The sequence below is a fragment of the Salmo salar genome, chromosome 20 (genome assembly GCF_965601325.2).
Source record: "Salmo salar chromosome 20, fSalSal1, whole genome shotgun sequence".
Taxonomy (NCBI): domain Eukaryota; kingdom Metazoa; phylum Chordata; class Actinopteri; order Salmoniformes; family Salmonidae; genus Salmo; species Salmo salar.
In genome coordinates this window covers 756540-784234 of record NC_138310.1, presented here as the reverse complement: position 1 = coordinate 784234, position 27695 = coordinate 756540, and the positions used below count along the sequence as shown (strand labels likewise).

Here is a 27695-nt window from a genome sequence, read left to right as displayed (position 1 = left end):
CCCTTCTTTCTTTTCTCTCCAAAACTCTTGAACGTGCCGTCCTTGGCCAGCTCTCCTGCTATCTCTCTCAGAATGACCTTCTTGATCCTAATCAGTCAGGTTTCAAGACTGGGCATTCAACTGAGACTGCTCTTCTCTGTGTCACGGAGGCTCTCCGCACTGCTAAAGCTAACTCTCTCTCCTCTGCTCTCATCCTTCTAGACCTATCTGCTGCCTTTGATACTGTGAACCATCAGATCCTCCTCTCCACCCTCTCCGAGTTGGGCATCTCCGGCGCGGCCCACGCTTGGATTGCGTCCTACCTGACAGGTCGCTCCTACCAGGTGGCGTGGCGAGAATCTGTCTCCGCACCATGCGCTCTCACCACTGGTGTCCCCCAGGGCTCTGTTCTAGGCCCTCTCCTATTCTCGCTATACACCAAGTCACTTGGCTCTGTCATATCCTCACATGGTCTCTCCTATCATTGCTATGCAGACGACACACAATTAATCTTCTCCTTTCCCCCTTCTGATAACCAGGCGGCGAATCGCATCTCTGCATGTCTGTCAGACATATCAGTGTGGATGACGGATCACCAGCTCAAGCTGAACCTCGGCAAGACGGAGCTGCTCTTCCTCCCGGGGAAGGACTGCCCGTTCCATGATCTCGCCATCACGGTTGACAACTCCCTTGTGTCCTCCTCCCAGAGTGCTAAGAACCTTGGCGTGATCCTGGACAACACCCTGTCGTTTTCCACTAACATCAAGGCGGTGACCCGATCCTGTAGGTTCATGCTCTACAACATTCGCAGAGTACGACCCTGCCTCACACAGGAAGCGGCGCAGGTCCTAATCCAGGCACTTGTCATCTCCCGTCTGGATTACTGCAACTCGCTGTTGGCTGGCCTCCCTGCCTGTGCCATTAAACCCCTACAACTCATCCAGAACGCCGCAGCCCGTCTGGTGTTCAACCTTCCCAAGTTCTCTCACGTCACCCCGCTCCTCCGCTCTCTCCACTGGCTTCCAATTGAAGCTCGCATCCGCTACAAGACCATGGTGATTGCCTACGGAGCTGTGAAGGGAACGGCACCTCCATACCTTCAGGCTCTGATCAGGCCCTACACCCAAACAAGGGCACTGCGTTCATCCACCACTGGCCTGCTGGCCCCCCTACCTCTGAGGAAGCACAGTTCCCGCTCAGCCCAGTCAAAACTGTTCGCTGCTCTGGCACCCCAATGGTGGAACAAGCTCCCTCACGACGCCAGGACAGCGGAGTCAATCACCACCTTCCGGAGACACCTGAAACCCCACCTCTTTAAGGAATACCTAGGATAGGATAAAGTAATCCTTCTAACACCCCCCCCCCCCCCCCCTTAAAAGATTTAGATGCACTATTGTAAAGTGGTTGTTCCACTGGATATCATAAGGTGAATGCACCATTTTGTAAGTCGCTCTGGATAAGAGCGTCTGCTAAATGACTTAAATGTAATAATAATGTAATAAAACAGCCCCCACAATCTTTTATCATACATTTTTCTCAGCCAATCAGTCATTTGTATAAGTGCTGTGCTTGTTGGATGTCCTTCCCTAAAAGCGTGCTCCAAGTCTGTTATCAATTTGTTTACTGTAAAATAGCATTGTATATGGTCAATTACATTTTTTTCCATAAGTTTACTAAGGGTTGGTAACAGACTGATTGGTCAGCTATTTGAGCCAGTAAAAGGGGCTTTACTATTCTTGGGTACCGGAATTACTTTGCTCACCTCCAGGGCTGAGGACATACAGAAGGCTGAAATTGAAGATATGGCAAATAGGAGTGGGCTATAGGTGAGGCAGATGAACCTGTAGCCATATTACTTCAACAGTAATTAACAGTAGATCCCCTCTAAGCTTTGAATACATTTTAGTATGTGTACAGTATGTGATTCCTCCAGGACTCGAACCAACGACCTTAACATTGCTTCTCCCATGCTTTTTGAAAGCGAGCCGCAAAGGACCATATACATACAAGTTATCATAGTTGTCTGGATATGTGTAGGTCCCAGGCATCCCATCTTTCCCAGGTTTCCCCTGAAAAACAAAACCTCTGTTAGACACGGGTGTTTGTCAGTCTCTGTGTGTCTATGGGCCCTACTATTGTGAGCAGGACACATCCACGTGAGAATGATAATGTCCATAATACCATTGTAAAAGTCTACAGTATTTTAAATATGATATGAAGTGACTGGAGTCATTGTGCTAAAAGAGCCCCAGGTTCTCCTTGGTCGCCTTTGTCCCCTTGTAACGACTGTCGTGAGAGAGAGTGGACCAAAACGCAGCGGAGTTAGTGTTCATCATATTTAATTAAGAAAGAACACTATGCAAACAAAACAAGAAAAACCGACAGCCAAACAGTCCTGTCGGGTGAAACACAATGACAGAAACAATTACCCACAAAACCCCAACGGAAAAACATGCACTTATGTGTGACTCCCAATCAACGAACAACGAACTTCAGCTGTGCCTGATTGGGAGCCATACACGGCCCAAAACAAAGAAATACAAAAACATAGAAACAGAACATAGAACGCCCACCCAATGTAACACCCTGGCCTAACCAAAAGAAAGAACAAAAAACCCCTCTCTATGGCCAGGGCGTTACACCCCTTTATATCCACGATGCGCAGGGAGACCCTAAAAAAAGAGGAACATAAAAAATAATAATAATACTGACCGACAGACAGGCAGGCAGACAGACAGAAAATAAAGGATGGACAGCGACAGAAAGACAGAGCACAGCCCACAAGAAGTAGTATAAGTGCAATGGGATTTGAACTGGCAACTTTTGTACAGGCTCAAAGATCATGTAAAGTATTCATTTAAATCCAATCTGTTCAATTCAATACACAGTAATGATCCCCCATAGGCTTATAACTCACATGCTGGCCAGTACACCCCTCTCTCCTGTATCACCTGGCTCCCCCTGCATTCAGAAGAAAGTCAGGACACTGTCCTACTGTACTTGTGTGACAATATGATGTATGCGGGTAATAATGACAATAAAGCTGATTTGGGTGATGGTGATTGGTGATGATGGTGGCTAGTAACCAAAAGGTCACTGGTTCGAATCCCTGAGCTGACTAGGTAAAAAAAAATGTAGATGTGCCTTTGAGCCAGGCACTTAACCCTAATTGCCCCTGTAAGTCACTATATAAGAGCATCTGCTAAATTACTCAAATGTAATGGTGATGATGTCTGTCCGTGTGGATTGGTAAAAATTGGTCTCAGAGAAACCGAGTATGGTTTACCTTCAGCTCCTTGGGACCCTCTGCATACAGCTTTATGCCCTTCTGTCCAGGTATCCCGGGAGGGCCTTGGTCACCCTGAGAACAAAACATTTAAATGCTGTCACAATATATTGTACATTATATACACTACATGCATCCAGAACAAACTATACTGAGGCAGGATAATATGCAAGAAAGTTATACTGCATGTGACAGTGGAAAAGATGGGTATGACACAGGTAGGTTGGGCCTGGAATTACAGGGCTTGGACCTTCCTGACCCTGAAAAAATAAATAAAGCTGTTATACTGTAAATAGTGCAACACACTCCTCTAAAAGTCAGGAACTGAACAGGGACATCACTCAATAGCCGCTATCACATTGTTACTATATTGTTAGTGCAGTAATGTGAACAGTCAGCACCCTGGACAGCACCAAAACATCCAGGCAGACACACACACACACACACACACACACACACACACACACACACACACACACACACACACACACACACCCGTTAGACAGACTAATGGAACAGAGTATTTACTATTAAACTGACCTTCTCTCCTTTTACACTTGTTAACCCAGGTATTCCCTGGAAATATGAATATTGAATAATCATTTAAAGTCAGTGATTTATACATACAGGAACAGCACATGGACCTAGAGGAATCATTAACAAGGACATTCAGAAAAAGCCTTTCAAAGTAAATATAGGTTAATAAGTAAAAGAGTGGACATATTGAACTTCATTTAGGTGTCAACTGACCGGAGTCCCGCTCGGTCCCTCCAGTCCAGGAAGCCATCCAGGTAACCAGGAAAATAACCACCACACAGACAGCGTGGTGAAGAAGGTGCAGCAGCGCCTCTTCAACCTCAGGAGGCTGAAGAAATTTGGCTTGTCACCAAAAGCACTCACAAACTTTTACAGATGCACAATTGAGAGCATCCTGTCGGGCTGTATCACCGCCTGGTACGGCAACTGCTCCACCCACAAACGTAAGGGTCTCCAGAGGGTAGTGAGGTCGGCACAACGCATCACCGGGGGTAAACTACCTGCCCTCCAAGACACCTACACCACCCGATGTCACAGGAAGGCCATAAAGATCATCAAGGACAACAACCACCCGAGCCACTGCCTGTTCACCCCGCTTTCATCCAGAAGGCGAGGTCAGTACAGGTGCATCAAAGCAGGGACCGAGAGACTGAAAAACAGCTTGTATCTCAAGGCCATCAGACTGTTAATTAAACAGCCACCACTAACATTGAGTGGCTGCTGCCAACATACTGACTCAACTCCAGCCACTTTAATAATGTAAACATTTATGAAAAATGTATCACAATGCCACTTCATATAATGTTTACATACCCTACATTACTCATCTCATATGTATATGCTGTACTCGATACCATCTACTGCATCTTGCCTATGCCGTTCTGTACCATCACTCATTCATATATTTTTATGTACATATTCTTAATTCCTTTACACTTGTGTGTATAAGGTAGTTGTGAAATTGTTAGGTTAGATTACGCGTTGGTTATTACTGCATTGTCGGAACTAGAAGCACAAGCATTTCGCTACACTTGCATTAACATCTGCTAACCATGTGTATGTGACAAATACAATTTGATTTGATTTCATAACCTTCGCTGACCCTAAAAAACAGTGGCCAGTCAGTCAATTGCACAAAAAAATATTTTTTTCTATAATATTTTTTGTGAATTTTTATTTATTTAATGAGAGAGATCATTTTTATTGAGGAGACATTAAAGATTGCGAGTCAGAAGTGCAGTGGGTCGGATTCCAACCCATGAAGACTCTGGCAGCCTAGGCTATACACGTGTACCACTTGACCACACACTAACCACTCGACCACACAGGCCACGATGCACATGAAATTATAACTGTAATATAGGGTGCCAGGAGTTTTCCTTGACCATGTGAAAACTATTTGTCCAAGTTACAATTATAGGGTCTGTGGTCAGCTAAGAAACTCCTGGCCATAGTAATAATAGGTAGCAGGCAAGTCCATTCTTCTCATTTTGGAATAGAAGCATAAACTCAGAGACATGTGAGTTATGGGTTGTGATTAATAGGGTACGCAAAACTTGTAAAAACATTTTACGTTTTGCAATGGAATACAAAAATATGAGTTAGTCCAGGTAGTCCCTCCCTGTGCTAGTCAGCTTTCTTCCGTTTGGTGCGCAATAAACACAACCCTGATGTAGGCAGGGTGGGAGGTCTCCTTATCTTGACACCATCTCTCCCTGGTGGTCCAAGATGTCCATCCACCTCAGCAGCGGTTGGGAAGTAGTAAGAGTCTCACTGTAAGTACAATATACTTTAGTCTTATGGTCCACAAAAAAACAGACAGTAGCTGTAGTTGGATTACACACCCAAGCACAGGGGAGAAAATACTCAGTGCCACTACTGCACCATGCAAACATATGCAAATTGTATAACACACACACACACACACACACACACACACACACACACACACACACACACACACACACACTTATTGTACATTAAGTCCTGGCAATCCATGAAAGCTCTTTAAGAAAGAAAGATAAGTGTGAGCTGCACATCACAAGTTTACTGTAAAAGCTAAACAAGACCTGACACTATTGTACTGTATCTACCACTGTGGGGGAAGAAACTGGAAGGAAGGATGGACAGCTACATATATATGATTATCATGATTGAGATCACATGCGAGACAGCTGTGATGATGTCTAGCTTTTACGGTGATGTATTCAGACAGGTGAGGTAAGGTGCTTTGTGGTTACACCATAGCCGATGACATTTTCATAGGACTGAACATGGGGTGTCAGGAATCAAGCTACGACCCAGATGCAGACACGTTGAATTGACAATGGTTTAATAGTCCAACAGGGGCAGGCAATAGACAGGTCAAGGCAGGCAGGGGTCAGTAAACCAGAGGTGGGGCAATTGTACCGGACGGCAGGGTCAGGGTAGGCAGAGGTCAACAAGCCAGAGGTGGCGCAAAGGTACAGGTCGGCAGGCAGGCTCAGGGTCAGGGGTAGGCAGAGTGGTCAGGCAGGCAGGCTCGGAGTCAGGACAGGCAAGGGTCAAAACCAGGAGGGCGAGAAAAAGGAGAGACTGGGAAAAGCAGGAGCTGAGAACAAAAACGCTGGTCGACTTGACAAACAAGACAAACTGGCAACGGACAAACAGAGAACACAGGTATAAATACACAGGGGATAATGGGGAAGATGGGCAACACCTGGAGGAGGGTGGAAACAATCACAAGGACAGGTGAAACAAATCAGGGCATGACATGGGGATCTTGTTTAAAAAATGTATTAAACACATTTGCATGTTCAACTGTCATTAGTTCATAGACAACACTCACGAGAAGATAAACAAATACATTTAAATGTTATTTCATTAAAATGTAGTTTGTTCACTCTTGGAAACCTTATTTATCAATTGAAATATCATAGGATAATGATTGAGATCACATGATTGACGACCGTGATTGATGACAGGTAAAGTAAGGTGCTTAGTGACATTTGACACGATATTGGCAGCACTTACTGGCAATCCAGCAGCTCCCAGCACCCCAGGTAACCCTGGGTATCCACTGTCCCCCTGAAACACACACATTGATAGGGCATCAGACATGTGTATACGTGTCTGTGTGTGCATGTGCATGCGTGTGTGTTAGCTTCCATAATTACTTCACATCCAAAAGCAAGACTGTACATTTGTCCCATTGCATCCTGGGGTCCCTGATGGCCCCATTGGTCCTTCATTTCCTGGAAGAGACTAATTCATAGGGCCATTCACAGATAAACACTTCACAACAATAATACAACACTGTATGTATACTTACATGTTGCAGATAGCTTACAGTACACTAGGAAAAGCCTGACTTGATCAGGAAAAACAATGGTCCCAAAACTTAGAATGTAGAAAGTGTACGCTTTCAAGAAAAATTCTCTGACTTGCTTCAGCTGACCAAAAGGATTTTTTATGTTAGTGGAAGACGTTTAAATTGTTAGAGGCTAGTAAAAATGTAGGCTAGTCCATTAGTAACTGTATCTTAAATAGTAGTGGGATTGTAACATTAGAAGTATTGACTGCAGTAGTAGTGGAAATAGTGACTATAGCTCAGTAGTAGTAGAAGTAATAGAAGTAGTAGGAGGAGTAGTAGTATTGCCTGTGGGAGAACTAGGCCTAATAGTAGTAGAAGTTGCACTGTGACTGTTGTAGAGAGATAGGCTTAGTCGGGTAATCATATGGGTTAGTGGTGGTAAGTAGTGTAGCTATTGAAGAGTGTTTAGTGAGTGTGGGATTTTTATAGTGGGTTATTTTAGTGGGTTGGAGTGAGCTGTGTGGCATAATCAGTCTTAGAATGTGTCCTATAATTTTAACATTCTGAAAGTTTCACGGCAGTTAAACAGTTAATCAACAGTGGGAAGTGGGCTTAATAAAGGTAGTTGATAGAGTTACTAAAACAGCTGTATATCTTGAATGGTAGAAGTTATTTCTGTTCTGATTATAGATTTGAAAACCATAGACTAAGATTTCATACACTAAGTTTTTGTCCAAGTTGTAATGAACGTGGTCAAATCGTCAGTTGCTTCTAAAAGTTAAAAGAAAAATGTAGTTGACGTGGTTACTAAAACAGCTGTAATATTTATATTCTGATTCCAGATTTTAATAGTGGAGACATAAGGAGTGATGAGACAAGACAACAGCCAGTTGTAGATGTGTTGCAGAACAGTTGACTAAAGACGGGACATTCAGATCAAAAAGACGAGATGCGCGATTCCAAATCAAATCAAATTTTATTGGTCACATACACATGTTTAGCAGATGTTATTGGGGTGTAGCGAAATGCTTGTGTTTCGACAGTGCAGTAATATCTAACAAGTAATATCTCACAATTTCACAACATATACCTAATACAGACAAATCTAAGTAAAGGAAGGGAATTAAGAATATATTAATAAATGGAGCACTAGTCACTTTAATAATGTTTACATATATTGCATTACTCATCTCATGTGTATATACTATCTACATTGCTTGTCCATATATTAACCTCTCTAGGGCAGGCGGGACGAATTCGTCCCACCTACGCAACAGCCAGTCTAATCCAGTGGCGCGATTTTCAAATACCTTAGAAATGCTATAACAAGTTCTTGTTCATCTTGGCTCTGTTTATTGAAGACTGAGGATCTTTGCTGTAACGTGACACTTCCTACGGCTCCCATAGGCTCTCAGAACCCGGGAAAAAGCTGAATGATATCGAGGCAGCCCCAGGCTGAAACACATTAGCGCGTTTGGATAGTGGCCTGTCAGAGGACCATCAGACTGGGGCTCGTGCACGAGGGTACGAGATGTTTTTATTTTCTCTCTCTTTGAACGTAAACACGCTTTCCCGGTCGGAATATTATCACTTTTTTACGAGAAAAATGGCCTAAAAATTGATTTTAAACTGCGGTTGACATGCTTCGAAGTACGGTAATGGAATATTTCGATTTTTTTGGACTAATTCGTCCCACCTACGTAACAGCCAGTTGAATCCTGTGGCGCGATTTTCAAATACCTTAAAAATCCTATTACTTCAATTTCTCAAACATATGACTATTTTATAGCTATTTAAAGACAAGACTCTCGTTAATCTAACCACACTGTCCGATTTCAAAAAGGCTTTACAACGAAAGCAAAACATTAGATTATGTCAGCAGAGTACCAAGCCAGAAATAATCAGACACCCATTTTTCAAGCTAGCATATAATGTCACAAAAACCCAGAAGACAGCTAAATGCAGCACTAACCTTTGATGATCTTCATCAGATGACAACCCTAGGACATTATGTTATACAATACATGCATGTTTTGTTCAATCAAGTTCATATTTATATCAAAAACCAGCTTTTTACATTGGCATGTGACGTTCAGAACTAGCATACCCCCGCAAACTTCCGGGGAATTTACTAACAATTTACTAAATTACTCACGATAAACGTTCACAAAAAGCATAACAATTATTTTAAGAATTATAGATACAGAACTCCTCTATGCACTCGATATGTCCGATTTTAAAATAGCTTTTTGGTGAAAGCACATTTTGCAATATTCTAAGTACATAGCCCAGCCATCACGGGCTAGCTATTTAGACACCCGGCAAGTTTAGCACTCACCAATATCAGATTTACTATTACAAAAGTTTGATTACCTTTTGTTGTCTTCGTCAGAATGCACTCCCAGGACTGCTACTTCAATAACAAATGTTGGTTTGGTCCAAAATAATCCATCGTTATATCCGAATATCGGCGTTTTGTTCGTGCGTTCCAGAAACTATCCGAAATGGTAAATCAGGGTCGTGCGCATGGCGCAATTCGTGACAAAAAAAATCTAAATATTCCATTACCGTACTTCGAAGCATGTCAACCGCTGTTTAAAATCAATTTTTATGCCATTTTTCTCGTAAAAAAGCAATAATATTCCGACCGGGAATCTCCTTTTAGCTAAACAGAGGAAAGAAAACAAAGCTTTCGGTCGACGCGGGCACGAACCTGAGTCTCACAGTACTGTAACCAGCCACTACCCAAACGCGCTACTTTGTTTCAGCCAGAGCCTGCAAAGCCACGATTCAGCATTTTGCCGCCTTCTGAGAGCCTATGGCAGCCGTAGGAAGTGTCACGGTACAGCTAAGATCCTCACTCTTCAATAAACAGAGACAAGAAGAACGACACCTTGTCAGACAGGCCACTTCCTGCATGAAATCTTCTCAGGTTTTTGCCTGCCATATGAGTTCTGTTATACTCACAGACACCATTCAAACAGTTTTAGAAACTTTAGGGTGTTTTCTATCCAAAGCCAATAATTATATGCATATTCTAGTTACTGGGCAGGAGTAGTAACCAGATTAAATCGGGTACGTTTTTTATCCAGCCGTGTCAATACTGCCCCCTAGCCCTAACAGGTTAACCTCTTACATCTAGACGTTCCGCTAGCGGAACACCTGCTCCAATATCCAATGATAGGCGTGGCGCGAATTACAAATTCCTCAAAAATACAAAAATTTCCATTTTTCAAACATATGACTATTTCACAGCATTTTAACTGACTTGACTGCCGGTTATTGGAGGGAAACGATTTCCTCAACATCAATGCCATAGTAAAACGCTGTTTTTGGATATAAATATCAACTTGATAGAACTAAAAATGCATGCATTGTCTAACATAATGTCCTAGGAGTGTCATCTGATGGAGATTGTAAAAGGTTAGTGTATCATTTTAGCTGGTTTTATGGTTTTGGTGACCCTGTCTTTGACTTGACAAAACATTACACACAACTCTTGTAAATGTACTGTCCTAACATACTCTAAATTTATGCTTTCGCCGTAAAACCTTTTTGAAATCGTAAAACGTGGTTAGATTAAGGAGATGTTTATCTTTCAAATGGTGTAACATAGTTGTATTTTTGAAAAATTTGAATTTTGACATTTATTTGGATTCAAATTTGCCGCTCTTGAAATGCACCTGCTGTTGATGGAGTGCACCACGGGTGGCACGCTAGCGTCCCACCTAGCCCCAAGAGGTTAAAGAACAGACTCTCCTTTATCTAACCACACTGTCCGATTTCAAAAAGGCTTTACAGCGAAAGCAAAACATTAGATTATGTCAGCAGAGTACCAAGCCAGAAATAATCAGACACCCATTTTTCAAGCTAGCATATAATGTCACAAAAAACAAAACCACAGCTAAAAGCAGCACTAACCTTTGATGATCTTCATCAGATGACAACCCTAGGACATTATGTTATACAATGCATGCATGTTTTGTTCAATCAAGTTCATATTTATATCAAAAACCAGCTTTTTACATTAGCATGTGACGTTCAGAACTAGCATACCCCCAGCAAACATCCGGGGAATTTACTAAATTACTCACGATAAACGTTCACAAAAAACATAACAATTATTTTAAGAATTATAGATACAGAACTCCTTTATGCACTCGCTATGTCCGATTTTAAAATAGCTTTTTGGTGAAAGCACATTTTGCAATATTCTGTTGGGGATAGGGGGCAGTATTTGCACGGCCGGATAAAAAACGTACCCGATTTAATCTGGTTACTACTCCTGCCCAGTAACTAGAATATGCATATAATTGTTTGATTTGGATAGAAAACACCCTAAAGTTTCTAAAACTGTTTGAATGGTGTCTGTGAGTATAACAGGCTTTGATATCGTTAAAAAAAAAATAAAAAAAAAAAAAAAAAAAAATTTGATTTGATTTAATGAGCTATCGCATGGAAACTAACAGAAGCACACACCTAGCACTGCATGAAATGCTTACAGGTCGACCCATGCCTGTGCCAGCTCTAGGAGGGCTCTACAAAGGTCCCTCATTAGAACATTTGCAAACAGAGTTAAAATAATATGTGAAACAACTAACTGAGATACATGAAGCTATTTATCTCCAGGAAAAGAAGCAGGTTCCTGAACCAGGACTGAGGGTGATACCAGGAGATCTGGTCTACATCCGAGTGTTCCGGAGGAAGTGGAACCAGCCAAGGAGAGAGGGTCCCTACGAGGTGGTCCTAGCAACACCAACAACCATCCAATTGAAAGGAAGGAACACGTGGTACAATCTAAACCACTGCACCAGAGTCCCGGAGGGGAGAAGGAGGCGACCACCGAGCCATAACGGGAGCAGAAGATGTCGGTGCGCCAGGCAGGAGCCAGGATGTCGATGCGCCGGACAGGAGCAAGGATACCGATGCACCCAGCAGGAGTCAGGAGTCAGGAGTCAGGAGGAAGCTGAGGGAGAAGCAGACCAAGGAGCAGCAACCAACAGCCAGCAGATATTCTTGCCTGAAGAACCAGAGAGTCCAGGGATGGGGAGGAGTGACATGCCTGTTACTCCTGACGATATACCTACTCTGGCAGATACCCCTGACAGAAGCCCTTTCCAATGGAACAAATAAGTACAACCAGAAGAATGGGAAAGAGACTTCCCTACAATCGATTCTTTCCCTGATGGAAGTACTTTCCAATGGAATGAAGAAATGCCACCAGGAGAAGGGGAAGGAGATTTTCCCACAATCGATTTCTCAGTCCTCGAATGGTCTCCTGAGCAGACAATGGAAACCAGAACAACTGAAGAGAGGTGAAATGGCCTTGACAGCAACAGTAGCAAACCTAGGAAACATGGTAACAGACCCATCTACAACCATAAAGTATGCCAAAAGTAAGGTAAGAAGACAAGTTTCTACTAAATCCCATTTGAAAAAGAATAGGATTACAAGATTTAAAAGGCACTCGCACATCTGAGCTGAATTGTTACAAAAAAGACCAGCTAAAGCAAAAGAACACTCTGTGATGTTCACAACCACATATACTTTGAATTCGTGAAAAGTGGGAGGGGTGGTTAAGAAACATTGGCATATTTTATCATCGGACCCAGCTTTGCCGGCTGAATTCAAGAATCCACCACTCATTGTGTATAGGAGAGGTCGCAATTTGCGCGATAAATTGGTTCATGCCAACTGCCAGCCACGAAAGAAAATCAGCCAGGCTCTTTTACGCCCTCTACCAAATGGTAGCTATAAATGTAGAGGATGCGCACAGTGCAACAATATGATGAAGTGTGAATATTTCTGCCATCCACACACAGGAAAACGGTTTCAAATTAACGATATCATCACGTGCACCACCACCCATGTTATTTACATTATTAAATGTCCATGTGGGCTCTGCTATGTCGGTAAAACCTCCCGCTCTCTCAAACAGAGAATTAGTGAACATAAAAGTTCAATCAGGAGAAACGACAGGGATTATCCAGTCGCAGTACATTTTAATGACCAAAAGCATGACATTTCTACCTTTAGATTTTGTGGTATAGAGAAAGTCAAGATATCAGACAGGGGAGGTGATATTAAAAATACTCTGAGCAAAAGAGAATGTTTTTGGATTTTCACCCTCCAGACATTATTTCCTAAAGGACTTAATGATGAAATGCCTATGTATGTTATGTTGTGAATTTAAAATATGTTCCTATTTAAGATTACTTAGTTTTTTCGTATGATGTACCCAATGATTAATGAAAACTTGCTATGTCCTCCTTGTGATTTTATGGACGTGTTCGGTGCGTCTTGTCTATACACTTTTGTAATATTTGTGAAATGCATATTGTTATGTTTGGTAGCACTTATTTATTTTTCCTTTGCCTCCAACCCCTTTCCATACGTGGAACGGATGTGGGTGGGGCTAGGTCTACATAGAGGTGCTGTTTTCAGAAAATTCACAAAAGCTCTGACGAAGACCGTAAAGGCCGATATGTAAGCTTATTAAATAGCAGTGATACTATCAAGAACAGTGTGCGGTTTCCTTTTTTTCCTTCAAAAAGAATAGGATTACCATCCCCATTCCATCCCAAACAATAACAGAAGTAGAAATTCAGAGGTCACTTTCAGTTAGGAGAACCAGACCTCTACCAGAAATAGCACTCTGTGGATGGTCCCATTATCAGACGATGGGAGAAGCCATCTGGGATGCAATCTAAGAATAAACAAACGAGAAGCTAATTGGCTGATTAACATGGAAAAGCGTGACCAAACGGTAGGTGAAGAATACATAATATAAATAGTTAGCACTAAACGGTCTGAAGGGAATATTTTGACTATCATCCATATTGACACCACTCTAGAGCCCCCAATAAGACAGAGAAGGGATATGACTGAAGCAAAAACAACAGCAGTAACGGCTGCAGTAAAAACAACAGCAGTAAAAACCCAGCTACTGTCCTGTGATGACGTTGCCCTCTCTCTGGGAACAGGGAGCACAGTTGACCCCCTCCCCCTTGCACCAACCCCCTACCTACCTCTCCCTACCCAGGCCCTGTGAAAACGGTCGTAAATTCCAAAGGAAATGTCCTGCCTAACAGGCCACAGTTGAGACAGAGAGGGGTTTCATAGAGAGACACAGGAAATTCTTCCAACTCACAGAATTGGGGAACCGAACGACATTTATGTTCTGGAGAAGGTATAAAAGGTCGGTGAAGAATCCAGCTACGAACTGGTCCGCTTGGTACAATTTTGTGATACTCAGAAGAGACAATATAGCCATATTACCATAATACTGTTTATATAATAGCCTCAGCTATGGGACTTGCATCTAAATGGTTGTATAAAATGTATTTAATACGATTAAAGCTATTTGGAATACAGTATGTAGAGAGGCTATGTACTGATGCTAATGTGATAGAATTGTATTTCTGTTCAAAGCTTAACTCAGTTATCGGCACCCCCCAGGGACACAGACAAGACCTGGCGTCATGAGACAGCCTTTTTCTGTCATTCCGAATAAAACACCCACCCAGGGTTACTTTCTTCAGACCAGGCCTCCACTCCATTGCGAGTTGGCCAATAGGTTTGACCATCCAATTCCTCTACTGAAAGTTAACTTTTATACTACCGATACCAACAGAATAAGAACAAGTCTTTGATATTAATTATTAGTCTGCAGCTAAGTACTCGATATCATCGAACGCGAAGACCGACGAAACATTCATTCTATAACGACATTAATGAATGTCGCTTTGAAAGATCCATTCTAACAGAGAGAGAACGCGGACAAAACTCTCCAACAGAACAGAACTCTCCAACAAGGATCCCGACACACACTGAGCGTAAATATATATTGATTGCAATTGTTCCCGAATGAGTGAGCGTTCATGTGCAAAGGTTTAGCATATCAATTATTAATATTAATGAACTCTGTGTGCCTTCACAGCTGCCCTTTATGACCCTTTGTTTTAACAAGACACCAGCCATGCCTGTTTAGCCCACTAGGGCACATTACTCTACCGATTCTTTGGGACGATAATTACTGTTTGTATGCTTTCTGTGAATTACTTAGTTTAGTAAATAAATGATTTTAAGACAATTGATGTAAGGATGACTTTAGTAAAGGCTGGATTCGTGCAGATAGAACAATTTAACCTGTTGGGGATAGGGGGCAATATTTGCACGGCCGGATAAAAAACGTACCCGATTTAATCTGGTTACTATTCCTGCCCAGTAACTAGAATATGCATATAATTATTGGCTTTGGATAGAAAACACCCTAAAGTTTCTAAAACTGTTTGAATGGTGTCTGTGAGTATAACAGAACTCATATGGCAGGCACAAACCTGAGAAGATTCCTTACAGGAAGTGGCCTGTCTGACAAGTTCTTGTTCATCTTGGCTCTGTTTATTGAAGACTGAGGATCTTTGCTGTAACGTGACACTTCCTACGGCTCCCATAGGCTCTCAGAAGCCGGGAAAAAGCTGAATGATATCGAGGCAGCCCCAGGCTGAAACACATTAGCGCGTTTGGATAGTGGCCTGTCAGAGGACCATCAGACTGGGGCTCGTGCACGAGGGTACGAGATGTTTTTATTTTCTCTCTCTTTGAACGTAAACACGCTTTCCCGGTCGGAATATTATCACTTTTTTACGAGAAAAATGGCCTAAAAATTGATTTTAAACTGCGGTTGACATGCTTCGAAGTACGGTAATGGAATATTTCGATTTTTTTGGACTAATTCGTCCCACCTACGTAACAGCCAGTTGAATCCTGTGGCGCGATTTTCAAATACCTTAAAAATCCTATTACTTCAATTTCTCAAACATATGACTATTTTACAGCTATTTAAAGACAAGACTCTCGTTAATCTAACAACACTGTCCGATTTCAAAAAGGCTTTACAACGAAAGCAAAACATTAGATTATGTCAGCAGAGTACCCAGCCAGAAATAATCAGACACCCATTTTTCAAGCTAGCATATAATGTCACAAAAACCCAGAAGACAGCTAAATGCAGCACTAACCTTTGATGATCTTCATCAGATGACAACCCTAGGACATTATGTTATACAATACATGCATGTTTTGTTCAATCAAGTTCATATTTATATAAAAAAACAGCTTTTTACATTAGCATGTGACGTTCAGAACTAGCATACCCCCCGCAAACTTCCGGTGAATGTACTAACAATTTACTAAATTACTCACGATAAACGTTCACAAAAAGCATAACAATTATTTTAAGAATTATAGATACAGAACTCCTCTATGCACTCGATATGTCCGATTTTAAAATAGCTTTTTGGTGAAAGCACATTTTGCAATATTCTAAGTACATAGCCCAGCCATCACGGGCTAGCTATTTAGACACCCGGCAAGTTTAGCCTTCACCAAAATCAGATTTACTATTATAAAAGTTTGATTTCCTTTTGTTGTCTTCGTCAGAATGCACTCCCAGGACTGCTACTTCAATAACAAATGTTGGTTTGGTCCAAAATAATCCATCGTTATATGCGAATAGCGGCGTTTTGTTCGTGCGTCCCAGACACTATCCGAAATGGTAAATCAGGGTCGTGCGCATGGCGCAATTCGTGACAAAAAAAAATCTAAATATTCCAATACCGTACCTCGAAGCATGTCAACCGCTGTTTAAAATACATTTTTATGCAATTTATCTCATAAAAAAGCGATAATATTCCGACCGGGAATCTCCTTTTCGGCAAACAGAGGAAAAAACACAAAGACGGGGGCGGCCAGTGCACGCGCCTAATGCCCATTGTCCCTTGATCAGCCACTTGAGAAAGGCGATAATGTGTTTCAGCCTGGGGCTGGGATGACGACATTCAGGTTTTTCCCGGGCTCTGAGAGCCTATTGGAGCCGTGGGAAGTGTCACGTTACCGCAGAGATCCTTTGTAATTGAATGAGATGTCAAAGAAAGACAATAAATGGACAGGCCACTTCCTGTAAAGGAATCTTCTCAGGTTTTTGCCTGCCATTTGAGTTCTGTTATACTCACAGACACCATTCAAACAGTTTTAGAAACTTTGGAGTGTTTTCTATCCAAAGCCAATAATTATATGCATATTCTAGTTACTGGGCAGGAGTAGTAACCAGATTAAATCGGGTACGTTTGTTATCCAGCCGTGTCAATACTGCCCCCTAGCCCTAACAGGTTAAAGATAAACGTCTTGACAAACAAACGACAGTGTCTGTGAGTATCCAGACGTGCAAATGCTGCCCCCTAGCCCTAACAGGTTAATGCAACCGCTGTGTCAGATTTCAAAAAAGCTTTATGGCAAAAGCTCACCATGCGATAATCTGAGTACAGTGCTCAGCCACCAAAACAAGCCATACAGATACCCGCTATGTTGTGGAGTCAACAAAAGTCAGAAATAGCATTATAAATATTCACCTACCTTTGATGATCTTCACCGGAATGCACTCCCAGGATTCCCAGTTCAACAATAAATGTTCGTTTTGTTTTGATAAAGTCCATATTTATGTCCAAATACCTCCTTTTTGTTCACGCGTTCAGTTCACTATTCCAAATGCAGAATGCGCGAGCACAAAGTTCAGACGAAAAGTAAAAAAAGATCCATTACAGTTCGTAGAAACATGTCAAACGATGTATATAATCAATCTTTAGGATGTTTTTATCATAAATCTTCAATAATATTCCAACTGGACAATTCCTTTGTCTTCAGAAATGAAAAGGAACGCAGCTCGCTCTCACGGCTGCGTATGTGACTGAGCTCAGGCCATTCTGCCAGACACCTGGTTCAAATTGCTCTTATTCTCTCCCCATTCACAGTAGAAGCATGAAACAAGGTTCTAAAGACTGTTGACATCTATTGGAAGCCTTAGGAAGTGCAATATGACCCCATTTATACTGTATATTGGATAGGCAATCACTTGAAAAACTACAAACCTCAGATTTCCCACTTCCTGGTTGGATTTTTTTCTCTGGTTTTTGCCTGCCATATGAGTTCTGTTATACTCACAGACATCATTCAAACAGTTTTAGAAACTTCAGAGTGTTTTCTATCCAAATCTACTAATAATATGCATAGCTTAGCTTCTGGGCCTGAGTAGCAGGCAGTTTACTCTGGGCACACTTTTCATCCGGACGTGATAATAGCGCCCCCCCAAGCCATAAGAAGTTAATTTTCTAAATTGTAATTACTTTCCTACTATGGCCTATTTATTGCCTTACCTCCTCACGCCATTTGCACACACTGTATATAGACTTTTTCTATTGTGTTATTGACTGTACGTTTGTTCATTCCATGTGTAACTCTGTGTTGTTGTTTGTGTCACACTGCTTTGCTTTATCTTGGCCAGGTCGCAGTTGTAAATGAGAACTTGTTCTCAACTGGCCTACCTGGTTAAATAAAGGTGAAATAAAAAAATAAAAAATAATTACAATATTTGAGTAATCCATATTATCAAAGATTTTACAACTAAACTGGCTGGGGAAAATGGTGTCAAGAATGGATGTATGGGTGGAAGCACAGAAGTTAGAGGCCCCATTTAAGTATCGAATAGATTATAAACAACCATATGAATGTTTTAACAGCACAGAAGGACAGCATGAGATGGGGAAGTTTAAAGGCAAATGTGAGACCACATTGCACTTTACTAAGGACACCATTTGGAATGCAGACACTCCAGAAAGGGCTACGTATAAAGCAGCTGGGAGTTGGTGGGAAAAGTAATTACTCATGATAATTGTCAAAATCAAACTCCAGCACTACCATTAATTGCACCATATGAAGAACAGACTTTGGTAGTGGCAGATTTCTTCTGGATATGTGGAGGGCAAAAATTAAGGGCAACATTACCAAAAGGATGGACAGGCCTTTGTGCAAGGATTAGGTTGATTCAACAGATACTATCACCGAATTGAATCCTAGTGATACTAAGCAACAAACTTCAAAACATAGAGTAAGGAGGGAATATTAATCTGACCCCAAAGTTTATTTAGATGCAATAGGACAACCTAGAGGAATCCCCAAAGAATAAAAAACGAGAGATGAGATTAAATCAGGATTTGGATCAATATTTCGGTGGATATCACCTAATAAAAACCTAATTATATTTACTATAACCAACAAAGATGCATTAACTATACAGACTCTGCATTGACAGCTTTAGGAGAACAGGTACAGGCTACTAGCAAAATGACATGGCAGAATAGGCAGGCTTTGAATTGGCTCTTGGCTGAGAAAGGTGGAGTCTGTAATGTTCGGAGAAGAATTTCCAGTACTATGGGGATTTTCCAGTACCTAGATTGTTCTCCCAGAAGTAGTGAGCAGAATCAACATAGGGTTAATTAGTAGACATGTGTAAGCAGAGTAAAGGCTGAGCCCAGGTGAATGTACAGAGCTGGATCAACATAGAGTTAACCATTAGACATGTAAAAACAAAACGTAAGCAGAATCCATGGGAGTGTACAAGGCTGGATCAACATGGAGTTAATCACTAGACATGTAAAAACAGAACGTAAGCAGAAATTGTACCTTAATTAACATAGGCACCACAAGCCATGTATCTGTAATAAGAAAATATGCTTGTACTAATCAAATAATATTAGACATACACATATGTTGGGAACATATATATGTAATACATGTATTTTCTTTGTATTAGCACTATGGTGACGCCACCAATATAATCTAAGATGAGCATAAATAAGTCCGAGTTGGTGTGAACAAGCCAGAAGTGAGACAGGAAGATAATAGTGGCGAAATGCCAAGGGGTGTTAATCATTTACAAAGAGAGGAGTGACCATGTATGTTATGTAAAGGCAAAACTGTATAAAAGCAGAGTGCTGAGACAGGAGAGGTCAGTTGTTCCATGGAATTGCTCGGCTTCTGTTACTTTTCAAATAAAGTCTATTTGAATTCACGAGTTCCGGTATCTGAGAAATATTTGGACCAATATTTCCACAATATTCCCAAGCAACTAAACAGCTCAGGCTGCTCAGCAGCACAAATGTGTTTTGTGCCTACCTCCTCCCACCTCCTGAAGTGGTCAGCCAGATCTGAACTTTTGTGTGTCTTTACCAGTCTTTTCAATACGATCTTCATATTCTGATAGCAGAAGTTGCAGGTAAGTGTCAAATGTAGACAAGACCTTGCCGTTCTGAATGACATCAGCTGGGGGCTGTCATATCACAGTTTGCGAGGTACAGTCACCAGGCCAAATCCTCAATTGAGATCAGGACCCTTATTCACAAAGAAGATCTATACTGAACAAAAATCTAAACGCAACATGCAACAATTTCAAAGATGTTACTGAGTTACAGTTCATGTAAGGAAATCAGTCAATTCAAATAAGTTCATTAGGCCCTAATCTATGGATTTCACATCACTGAGAATACAGATATGCATCTGTTGGTCACAGATACCTTCATAAAAAGCATGAAAATATCACGACAATGGGCCTCAGGATCTTGTCACAGTAGGCCCAATGTGCATTCAAATTGCCATCAATAAAATGCAATTGTGTTTGTTGTCTGTAGCTTATGCCTGCCCATACCATAACCCCATCGCCACCATGGGGCACTCTGTTCACAACATTGACATCAGCAAGCAGCACGACACCATACCAGTTACAGTTGAAACCTGGATTAATCCATGAAGAGCACACTTCTCCAGCGTGACAGTGGCCGTCAAAGGTGAGCATTTGCCCACTGAAGTCAGTTACGACGCTGAACTGCAGTCAGGTCAAGACCCTGGTGAGGACGACGAGCTTCCCTGAGACAGTTTCTGACCGTTTGTGTAAATATTCTTCAGTTTCAGGCGGTTTGCTGATGTCAACGTTGTGAACAGAGTGCCCAATGGTCGCGGTGGGGTTATGGTATGGGCAATCATAAGCTACAAACAATGAACACAATTACATTTTGTCGATGGGAATTTGATTACAAAGAGATACCGTGACGAGATCCTGAGTCCCATTGTCGTGCCATTCATCCACCGCCATCACCTCACGTTTCAGCATTATAATGCACGACCCAATGTCGCAAGGATCTGTACACAGTTCCTGGATACTGAAAATGTCCCAGTTCTTCCATGTCCTGCATACTCACCAGATATGAAACCCATTTGGGATGCTCTAGATTGACGTGCATGACAGCGTTTTCCAGTTCCTGTCAATATGAAGCAACTTCGCACAGCCATTGAGGAGGGTGGGACAAGATTCCACAGGCCACAATCAACAGCCTGATCAACTCTATGCGAAGGAGATGTGTTGTGCTGCATGAGGCAAATGGTGGTCACCCCAGATAGTGACTGATTTTCTGATCCATGCCCCTATCTTTTTTTTAAGGTATCTGTGACCAACAGATGCATATCTGTATCCCCAGTCATGTGAAATCCATAGATTATGGCCGAATGAATGTATTTAAATTGACTGATTTCCTTATATGAACAGTAACTCAATCTTTGAAATGTGTGCATGTTGCGTTGATGTTTTTGTTCAGTGTATATATAAATTCCAGTCCTACTTTATCAAAGGCCTTTTAAAAATCAGCTATGAATATCAGGCCTGGCTTCTTAGATGTTTCATGTTGTTCTATTATTTCTAGTAGTTGTCGTATACTGTCTCCAATGTATCGTATGTAAAAAACCTGTCTGATCAGGATGAACAATACCTGGTAAATGGTATGTATTTTGCCAGTATTTTTGCATAACAACACTGATGTGCGAGAGGCCTCCAGTTTTTTAGATAGTTTTTACACACCTACATGTGCGTGCGTGTTTGTAAACGAGTGTGTGAACGTGCGCATGTCAACTTCATAGCATTCAGATATTTGCAGACCCCATCATTTTTTCCGTAACCTGGTGTCCCCGTAGAGTTTAGTATAGCTGTCCATCAATAAAGAGTTTGAACACAATGACAAAAACACGCGTATCCCTCTCCCTCGGTTGCTTCTGTACAGGATACAGTCTCTTGCAAATTTTGTTTATCTCCCAGGGGGAAATTGGTCATTAAGACCGAATTTTGTCACTTTGAGCTCGTTTCCCCTGATTTTCTTCAGCTCCTTCTGTTGGTAGTGTTAAAATTTTGCGATGATAGCAGCAGCGACTTCTTCATCACCCTGTTTTCCCTGAGTATACACTCCATGTTGGAATTGAGGATTTTTACCTTGGCTGTGAGTGCCTTGTTCTCTCCTTGGAGCTTGAGAATTTCACTCTGACTAAATTCCAGGCTCCCCCTCAGCCCTGCAAACTCCTCATCCAGCTTTTCAAGTGTTGCATGGATTCAGACAAGAGCACTAGCCTCTACTTCCACTCTCTACTTTAATGGTAAGTAAGTTGTCCGTGTCTGTAGATTAATCTTTCTTTTTTGAGTGGGTTAGAGTTCTCTTGTTGTGAGGTAGCCAGATCTGTGATGCAGTAGGTTGTTCCTCCATAGCATAAAGCTGAAGGTACAGATGTAGGATCCTACTCTTTTTTTGCTGAGAATTTTCCTGCACAGCAGAAAATGCAAACTTATAGTGTATTTGAGTTTTAAAAAGGCTTCTAAAATTAGAAATTTCTACTTTGAAAATTCAGACTTGATTTGCCCTAATGAAAAATGTAACCCCTACAAAAACTGTTCATTAATTATAATCCACATAATAATTCAAATGTCCTGTTGCTGCAGGATTATTTTCCTGCTGTAGCAAACTGGCCCAAATTACGTCCCCACATCCCATATTTCCTTCAGGATCTCGTCGGTATCCAGGTTGGCTCAGAGCTGGATTGAAGTAGTTGTTAAAATGCCGTTTTTTTTATTGTCCAGTTTATTGTTGGATATGGTTATTTCAATCAGAAAAAAAATAGTTTTCGGTGTCTAGCAGCATGCCACCATCTTGCATTTATCCTCTTTCTGAGAACTTGGCAAGGTAGATGAAATCCATTCGATACAGTTACATATCGCAATATTATTTTGGACGATATATTGTTTCGTTTTGACAATATCGCAATATAATTTTTGCGCTAGTTGGCTGTACCTGCAGTATTTTTCATAGCTTGTACTCCATCTTCTTTTTAAATAGGGAGCCAATTTGTATTCAGCACTTTCATTTCCATGACTGATCAAAACTCATTTTCTGATGGCTCTCTCTTGTCCCTCTGCAGCAGACATATTGTGAGCAATATGTTTGGAACATCGAATGACAATAAAATCACAGTACTGAATTACAATACATATAGAATCGTGAGAAACGCAATATATATCGTATCGGCACCTAAGTATCATGATAGTATCATATTGTAAGGTCCCTGGCAATTCCCAGCCCTACCATTTGAGGGCCATTCAGTTTCACTCATTGGTGTACAAGCTCAGTCCACCTACAGAGTGCTGCAGAGACTTAGTCTTAGCCAGTGATAGATAGTTGGAGAAGGAGCTATAATTTGAGTGAGGTTCTTTCCCTCTGCTGTATAGGGTAAACCATGGACAGTTTCTTCCACTTTGTAAAATCATGTAAGATTGGGGAGCTGCTTGGAAGTCTCTCCAGCCTGGCATCCCAAATCTCTATCCTTTCCCCCAAAAGGGTGCACTCCCCCACACACACATTCCAAAAAAATGTATGTAAGCATGGGCTAGAGGGAGGTTACACCATATTTTTTTACATCAGTCATTTCCTTTTAAGTCAATGATGGGAGTGAACAAGTGCATACTTAGGGCAGAACAGTAGAATCGGGAACTAGCATAGGTGTAATGAGGTAAGGTGATGGGGTGAGATGCAGAGCAGCAGGGACTTTGTGTTGGACAATAGAAAAGGGCTTCTGCTTCCACATATAATACATAAATACATAGGATCAAACCGTACAACATAAACAGAACAACACACTCCCCCTCCCCACACACAACAAGGTAATTAGTTAATTAGGGTGCAAGGGGCAAGTCTCTCGCTCTCTTTCTGGAGTAGGGTTAATAAATAAAATATAGAATAACACAGATTTAGAGCAGGATGGTGTTACGCCACTTACCTTACTGCCTTTAACTCCATCACAGTTACACCTGGACTTTCCAGTGCAGCTACATGCCTGGGAACAAACGGGACAACAGTCAGTTTCTCACACCCAACTCACAAAGTAGGCCTGAATTTAACATGGAATGGCAGCCCTCTGGGTAAAACACTAATGTAACATACAGATGACGTTGATATAACCTTAGTTAAATGTATTTTTCCCAGTGGAGAAGACTTTTAAATGTCATTGGAAGTGCTAAAGCCTTTAAAGTGTTTGGAAGTGTGCTGGTTACACTGATGACTAGTCTATGTTTACTATGTATTTTAGAAAATCCTCTCACACATCCTTTAACAAGTGTCTCCAACAGAACTATTGAGCAGACAGAAATGCAAAGCATTCCTCGCCAAACACGTCATTCTATGGTACCCCGGCGCATACCCCAAGTCCCCACAGCTTTGCATACTGCATTATATTCTGTTAATTGTCTTCCACTACTTGGCCTGGGAGAGCAAGTAATTGTGTGTGTGTTTGAGCTGATAATACGCAGCTCTGTAAAGAACAACCAATCTTCGCAATGCCTGGAGAGGCATTTAACCAATCAATTTGTTATAATTATCCTATATTGTGAAATAATCCTATATTCGACATCTTGAACACTCACATTGAGTCAATAATAGTCTCACAACAAGTTGTACGTACAAACCCACCCAGAAACCTCAGCGGTTCTGATCTGCCATGCTCAGGATGCCATGTCGACCTGAAACGTGTCATATCCCAGACCTTCTTATCTCAGGTGAGTATCTTCCTAAAGTAGGTCAGACACAACAAGAATGCAGGATAATCTTATATCAAGTTAGAGCTGCTGGTTTGATTTGCCTTGTTTTTCCTTGTTTCCCAATGTAACAGAATCTCCCTTTGTTGACTGACTGTTGTGTGTTCCTAATGAATAAGATTGTCTGTGCCGGAAGAGGGAAAGAGATATGTGGGGAGATAAAATAGACACTCTGTCCACAAGGGTTGTTTGGGTTTCTGACGGCATGCAACACAAATGGAGCAGGGGTGGTGGGGGGCTGGGTGGATGGAGCAGGGGCGGACTTAGTGATTTAGAGGCTCCAGGCAAAGGCCTGTCTGAGGCCCCCTCCCTCCCCTTGTGCGTGCACAATTTTTTAAGTGGGTTTTATAATAAAGACATGTAATTTAACTGTAAAAATGTATTACAGTTTAATGTGGCAAGAACACAACCAGTCATGATGTTTTCATCTGATTGTCAAACAAATCTCTTCAAAAAGTAGGTACCCTTCGCACGTTCATCCAAAATAATTCCAGCATCCGAACATTGCACTGTGCACCCAGCAACTTGCCTTCAATTCACAAGTGGCTGAAACTATCTCACCGGAGAAAGCATCCCCGTGAGCGAAACAGCTGTCTTACTATATATAGCCCATGTATCTGATGCTGTCTGGGCAAAAAGAGTATTACATGCCATACTCTTTTTTTTGCCAGACAGCGACACACATGTTGTCTGCCTCGACGATGATGGCAGTATTATCAGCAGAACCTGTCTTTTTACTAAAGAAATTAGTTAACTTAGGTACTTTTCTGTTAACATTTAAAATTCTTTCTTTCTCTTTTCTCTGTCCTGCTCTGAAAATGCTTCATTGCTGCAGCATAATTTCAATGAATGTCACGTTTGCAATCATATCGCGTCAAACAATGCAAAGGAACTCTGTAAGGGTGAAATAGTCCATTATTATGAACCAGTCCGTGGGTGATTAATGACACTTGTTTCTACTATTATGAGAAAAACTTGGATTATATTAAAATTGATATGAAATATAAGATATGTATATGTATGGAAATAAATTATTGATATATTATTACATGTGGCCTTATTGACCTGGGCACAGTGGCCTGGTAAAAAAACTGCTCCCTCCCCATTTCCATTGCAACTTTGAAGCTACCCGCAGATTTTTCTGCACCTTGAGCGGAGCATGGGGGGCCTCAAGCAACAACAACAAAAAAGATGATTAATATATATACTGCTCAAAAACATAAAGGGAACACTTAAACAACACATCCTAGATCTGAATGAAAGAAATAATCTTATTAAATACTTTTTTATTTACATAGTTGAATGTGCTGACAACAAAATCACACTAAAATAATCAATGGAAATCCAATTTATCAACCCATGGAGGTCTGGATTTGGAGTCACACTCAAAATTAAAGTGGAAAACCACACTAGAGGCTGATCCAACTTTGATGTAATGTCCTTAAAACAAGTCAAAATGAGGCTCAGTAGTGTGTGTGGCCTCCACGTGCCTGTATGACCTCCCTACAACGCCTGGGCATGCTCCTGATGAGGTGGCGGATGGTCTCCTGAGGGCTCTCCTCCCAGACCTGGACTAAAGCATCCGCCAACTCCTGGACAGTCTGTGGTGCAACGTGGCGTTGGTGGATGGAGCGAGACATGATGTCCCAGATGTGCTCAATTGGATTCAGGTCTGGGGAACGGGCGGGCCAGTCCATAGCATCAATGCCTTCCTCTTGCAGGAACTGCTGACACACTCCAGCCACATGAGGTCTAGCATTGTCTTGCATTAGGAGGAACCCAGAGCCAAACGCACCAGCATATGGTCTCACAAGGGGTCTGAGGATCTCATCTCGGTACCTAATGGCAGTCAGGCTACCTCTGGCGAGCACATGGAGGGCTGTGCGGCCCCCCAAAGAAATGCCACCCCACACCATGACTGACCCACCGCCAAACCGGTCATGCTGAAGGATGTTGCAGGCAGCAGAACGTTCTCCATGGTGTCTCCAGACTCTGTCACGTGCTCAGTGTGAACCTGCTTTCATCTGTGAAGAGCACAGGGCGCCAGTGGCGAATTTGCCAATCTTGGTGTTCTCTGGCAAATGCCAAACGTCCTGCACGGTGTTGGGCTGTAAGCACAACCCCAACCTGTGGACGTCGGGCTCTCATACCACCCTCATGGAGTCTGTTTCTGACCGTTTGAGCAGACACATGCACATTTGTGGCCTGCTGGAGGTCATTTTGCAGGGCTCTGGCAGTGCTCCTCCTGCTCCTCCTTGCACAAAGGCGGAGGTAGCAGTCCTGCTGCTGGGTTGTTGCCCTCCTACGACCTCCTCCACGTCTCCTGATGTACTGGCCTGTCTCCTGGTAGCGCCTCCATGCTCTGGACACTACGCTGACAGACACAGCAAACCTTCTTGCCACAGCTCGCATTGATGTGCCATCCTGGATGAGCTGCACTACCTGAGCCACTTGTGTGGGTTGTAGACTCCGTCTCATGCTACCACTAGAGTGAAAGCACCGCCAGCATTCAAAAGTGACCAAAACATCAGCCAGGAAGCATAGGAACTGAGAAGTGGTCTGTGGTCCCCACCTGCAGAACCACTCCTTTATTGGGGGTGTCTTGCTAATTGCCTATAATTTCCACCTGTTGTCTATTCCATTAACACAACAGCATGTGAAATGTATTGTCAATCAGTGTTGCTTCCTAAGTGGACAGTTTGATTTCACAGAAGTGTGATTGACTTGGAGTTACATTGTGTTGTTTAAGTGTTCCCTTTATTTTTTTGAGCAGTGTATTTTTTTATTAAGCCCAGTTCACGAGGCCCCTT

General features: G+C 42.0%; 3 protein-coding genes across 4 annotated transcripts in view; 1 reads left to right on the top strand and 2 right to left on the bottom strand.

Moving 5' to 3' along the window:
* LOC106579784 (somatostatin-2) overlaps positions 1-3728 on the bottom strand; it is a 38051-nt gene extending 34323 nt beyond the window's left edge. Inside the window, exons 1-3 of one of the 2 annotated variants that reach the window (XR_014381794.1) lie at positions 3266-3728; positions 2897-2940; positions 1987-2048 (exon numbers count right to left, since the gene is read on the bottom strand). The gene's annotated coding sequence lies outside the window, so the exon portion shown is untranslated. The remainder of the gene's footprint in view (positions 1-1986; positions 2049-2896; positions 2941-3265) is intronic. The other variant, XM_082966131.1, reaches the window with a different exon arrangement.
* A 2389-nt stretch (positions 3729-6117) lies between these two features.
* LOC106579783 (uncharacterized) overlaps positions 6118-27695 on the bottom strand; it is a 44390-nt gene continuing 22812 nt past the window's right edge. The window contains exons 5-7 of the mRNA XM_082966132.1: positions 24072-24128; positions 6815-6868; positions 6118-6500 (exon numbers count right to left, since the gene is read on the bottom strand). Coding sequence (XP_082822258.1) covers positions 6224-6500; positions 6815-6868; positions 24072-24128 — 388 coding nt within the window. The 3' untranslated portion in view covers positions 6118-6223. The remainder of the gene's footprint in view (positions 6501-6814; positions 6869-24071; positions 24129-27695) is intronic.
* col4a4 (collagen, type IV, alpha 4) overlaps positions 20051-27695 on the top strand; it is a 241676-nt gene continuing 234031 nt past the window's right edge. The window contains exon 1 of the mRNA XM_082966130.1: positions 20051-20202. The gene's annotated coding sequence lies outside the window, so the exon portion shown is untranslated. The remainder of the gene's footprint in view (positions 20203-27695) is intronic.